The following is a 4,991-nucleotide window of genomic DNA, read 5'->3' on the forward strand; positions in this document are numbered from 1 at the left end:
ATTTATCGAGTCAACTAGCATGCATCACATTAGAAATCAATTAAAGAGTCAAATAAAATTTTAATTGCATTTTACTCCAAGCTTCATATCACCCAACATAAGTCATGGGGTCAAATTAGGATCTGCTCTAGATGTCGCCCCCGCTATCCTCAAACTTAACTTAATTAAATATCCCTACTACTCTTTCATTAACAACTAGACTCAAGATTTTATAGTGCCTAGGTGGTTAGTTGGATCACCAATTCAGGCTGGGGTAAGACCAGATCTTGCATTGCATTAGAAGGTTTAGTTTATTAGTTTTCAGTACCCAACTTAGATTTATCTTTTAACTTAAGATCAGGTTATAAAACCTTAACCTCTAGAAATTAAATCCCAACCTTCTAATAAAATTGACAATTTAACTTGAATCTCTTTCAGACAAAATTCAAGCCCAACACATAGAATAGGATGGGGTACTTTTGAAATGTTTCAGAATCCCAAAGCACCTCCTACCTTTTCTCCCTTAACTTCCAAAAATAAGTGCTTAACTTTGATCCAATCTCATTTAAAAATTCCAATCCTTTCCTCATTTGACATCATGCTTTGAAATCTCAAAATAAAATTTCCACCACTATTTTAATTGTGGATGTTTATAGGAAATTTTGATTTCCTATGATTTAATTAATTATAAGAGCTTGTGCTCGTAGAAGATTTAGATACCCAATCAATTTTTTAAAAAATCATTCTTAAAAAAAACTTTAATTAATTATTTTTGGGAAAATCAAACCTCGTGATAATTATCGTCATTTTTAAATGATCGATAATGATTGATATCTTCTTTCCTTTGAGAGATATATCAATTACTATCATAATTTTGATTATGAAAGTAATGATCCCTTTATCTAGATTTATATAGTCAAACACTCAATCAAATTTTATTTTGACCCTCCAAGGTCGTATGTGATTCTTTCCTGAGTTTGATTAAGATAATCATGATGAATTTAAAGTTTTATAATCTAAACCCATTAGGGAATAATATATTTGTCCCCCAAGGCGATATATTATGGTACGTGTTCGATTTTAAAACTAAAAAATTTGAGAAATTATCATTTCCTAGAGATAATTAACCTTTTCAAACAACTTTTTTCAATCAAATAGCCTCCTATAAACCAAGATTCCCCTTTAAGGACTAGTTCCATTGCTTCCAAAGTCTTAAAGGTGCAAACTAGCTAATCCATCCCAATGCTAGTAATTTGGAAATCACCGAATCTTGATCGTTACCTATTAAGTTCATTAGTAAGGATGTTAATGGGTACTTTTTTCCTAGAATTTTTACAACTAATGCATTCACAAGCTTCATAACATTAAATACTGCATTTTTAGAGTGAAGCAATTTTGTTTTATCATCATTTTAAAAAGTTTTGATGTCTTCTACATTTGTCACTGTGGCCTTTTCCAAACATTTGATTTGACTTGATTAAACATTCTCATTTGCAGAACAAACTTCTTTGGCATTAACATAAATATCTATAGGGGAATAAGGTTGCTCAATCTTAGATTGTTGATTATTTCCCTCTCTTATAGTGGGAACTTCAACATTTGAAATACAATCCTTATTACTTAATATTTTTTATGAAAAAGCTCTATTTGCATTAACGAAAAGTATATTAGTTTGGTTATGAACTCAAATATCGTCATCTTCAAAAAGATAACCATCATCTTCCTCAAGAATAGATAGCGTCGTCTTCCCCTTACAAAAAAATGGAACATCTTTAAACATGGATGGCCTAGGAAAATCTTTTATTTCATTAATAATCAAAGAATCATTACGTGAAAGGGGTTTTCCCAAGAAAACTCCCACGCGAAGCATAGAAAGAGCCCATATTTGCAACATTGTCATTCCATGAACCATCATTTGAAACAAAATTACCGTCATGAACGAGGCCACCTCTAGGAATGAAATTGCCACCCAGAAGTGGCTGGAGGTCGCCCTCCACCATAACAACCCACTGCTAAAACCCTGGAACAGCCAAACTCGAATTTTGAAAAAAATGGAAAAATTGTAAATTTACCCAAACCAACTCTCTCTAACTCAAACTCAAAATAATAATAATGCATGGTGTTATTATTGATGGGGATGATATCAATGTTTTAAAAATGGTTCAAGAATCTATGAGGAATATGAAATGACAACCAAGGGGTTCAGTGAATAATGAATTTTTTTTTCTTTGAATGATTTCAAGAATATGGTTTTTCATTATAGTTCTATAGAGTATAATAAATTAAATTATTTGTGCGCCACTTTTGCTTTAAGTATTAGTTTTTTCTATAGTCTTTTTTTTATAACAACATTCCTTCTTTTATTCAAATGTTAAAGGAAAGTGATAGTTGTTCTCTCTTTGGTAAATTGTAATAGCTTTCTTTTCAATGCTTATTGTATGTTTAAAAAAAAAGGATAAAGCAAACAAAAATAGCCTCATTTTATTCAATTTATTATTTATGGTCTATTTAACAATTTAAGTTCATTTGAATTGGTTTATTTATATAAATTGAATTGAATTTTATTTATTAATTGAATGTATTTAATTTAAATCTTTTATTTATTTATTTATTTATTTCTTTATTTATTTACTTATGTTCACCAATCTCATTTTATTATATTTTCATTTATTTATTTATAATTGATGTTTATTTATTTATTTATTTATTCTTCTTTTATTCATTTATTAAGTGTTTGACGAATGTTTGAATTGTATTAAATTTTATGTTTTATATAAAGTCTAATTCAATTTATTTTGTATTTTAAAAATTTTTATTTATTTAATTTCTTGAAAATTAGCGCTATTCAATATTTTTTCCCACTAATTCATGTTTGGTTGTCGGTTGTGGGTGGTCACTATCTCGACCATGCGAATATTGAGTGCGTTGGATGATGACTAATGTTCTTAATTCTTCAAGGCAAAGAAATATAAAGTCTAAGATTAATAACATTTCAATCCCTCGTAGTGGGAGATTGTTACCTGTGCTGTTTGGACATAAGATGAGTCCCAATGTTAAATAATACATAGTAAATGCTTAGCTTTATAAAAATTATATATAAAGTGCCGTTAAAGCTTCGTCAGATACCACACGATTTGCCTCAGCCTTTCGTCCTTTTGATTGCGAACTATTTTCTAACTTGAAAAAAAATCTTTACAGTGCCGCTATACATTCAAGAAGGCGGTGACGGAACCAACTGGTCCCCCATCTTCAGTTCTCTAACAGCCACCATGGTTGATGTCCCATCCCCTTTTCATCATCCCAAATCGTTACAAAACACCACGTGGACGTTACAGTCGTATAATTTCACACCCAACTCACCCATATAATTCATGTTGAAGTCTCTCTTTTGGTCACATTACTAAGTCTCAAGTCACACTCCTTTTATTACAAGCAATTCATCGCACCTTTTCACATTATAAGAGAGACCACTCAACGTCACTGAGAAGCCTTCGTTTTCCTTGCTTCTATTCCATGGCTGGAAACACCTCAACTAACGTCGTTCTCTTTCTTCTGGTTTTGGTATTTATGTGGAACCCGTTGATTTCATTGTCGTGGGATAATCCGCCGCCAGAATGCCCGGCATGCCTGCCTCCGCCGTCAACTGAATGTCCCCCACCACCGCCATCACAACCGAGTAGTTATTCGCCGCCACCACCGGGGTCCATATATTACTATTCTCCGCCGCCACCGCCAAGTTATGTACCCTATTATTCTCCTCCCACAGGTTATTTTTCGACGCCTCCCCCGCCAAATCCTATAATTCCATGGTTCCCATGGTACTACCAGACGCCTCCTTCGGCTTCCTCTGGTTGTGGCAGACGAAAGATGGGAATTTGGCTTGTCAATTTCGCTGCTGTTTCTTTTGCTTTTCTCTTATGTTAATCAGTATTGTTGCCTTTTGATAAGATTTTATTTTATTTTATTTTATTTCTGTTAATTAGTACTAGAGATTGTAATTCGAGAAATGTTGAAGCTAATGCTTCTTAATTTGTTCTCACAACTTTTGCTGAACTTTTTCGGAAGTTTACGCCCGAAAAGAAATATGGAATACAAGATTCATGAATTATTGCATCGCAAATAAGGAAAAATAGTAATGGTGGTGGCTTTGGTGGGCCTGTTTGCTATATTGGCTTTGGCTATAGCTTTTTTATCGGTTTAAGAGAGCAAAAATGAGGGCAAACCCTTTCCTTTTTAACTTTTCCTTTTTCTAGTTTCCATATTTCTCTAGAATATATATATTTTGTGTAAATGCTAATTGTTATTTTAGAATATATTAGATTCTATTTCTAAGGCAAAGGTTGATATTTCTTTCTTTAAACGGCACATTTGTACATTGATTGATCATGCAGAACGCGGCTAAAAAAAAAAAAATCTGGAGATAGGCTGCTTTCATAGCATTTACCATGTGGTTGACGAAAAAGTTTCCAAAAAAATTAAAAAGATACATTAAATTTTTTAATTTACTCTACTTAAAATTTCCTTGTTTTTAAATTAAAGTTTAATCAATAAAACAATTTGCCAATATATATATATATATACATATGAATTATTTATGAGGAATTTTTGTTTTAGAGCAGGGTCATTATCATGTTCAATTATTAGAAAAAGAAAGAAAAGTTGCGTCGTGCATTATAATTGCAAATCAAAGGGCAGTTAGTTAGAAAATTTTAAAGAATCCTTGAATATTTGGACGCTAAAATCTTGTCAATTAGAGCATTAAAGTATCTTTTTCTGTTTAAAATGGGTAGGAGTGGAGTCACAATCATAGCCGACGTAGAAGGTGGAACAGCTGTCGTGCATATGCTTCCATGTAGAATAATCTTTTATCTAATTTAGGCACGCTTTAAGCAATTGGATGAGTATGAAGACTTTGATGTGCCCCTCCAACTACCCCTTAATTTTGTTTTGGTAATTATTATAGCTTTAAATTATTTTTAGCCATTCCATCAATTTATATTATTTTTTTAGGA

At 32.0% G+C, this 4,991-nt stretch overlaps 1 protein-coding gene across 1 annotated transcript; it reads left to right on the forward strand.

Moving 5' to 3' along the window:
• Positions 1 to 447: 447 nt before the first annotated feature.
• Positions 448 to 4,084, forward strand: LOC110102521 (abl interactor homolog). Its single transcript, XM_020830880.1, has 3 exons — positions 448 to 452; positions 1,621 to 1,716; positions 3,360 to 4,084. Exons 1-3 carry the CDS (start codon positions 448 to 450, stop codon positions 3,901 to 3,903), a joined length of 645 nt encoding a protein of 214 aa, XP_020686539.1. The 3' UTR covers positions 3,904 to 4,084.
• Positions 4,085 to 4,991: the final 907 nt, after the last annotated feature.

The sequence above is a fragment of the Dendrobium catenatum genome, unplaced genomic scaffold (genome assembly GCF_001605985.2).
Source record: "Dendrobium catenatum unplaced genomic scaffold, ASM160598v2 fragScaff_scaffold_932, whole genome shotgun sequence".
In the NCBI taxonomy this organism is placed as follows: Eukaryota; Viridiplantae; Streptophyta; class Magnoliopsida; order Asparagales; family Orchidaceae; genus Dendrobium; species Dendrobium catenatum.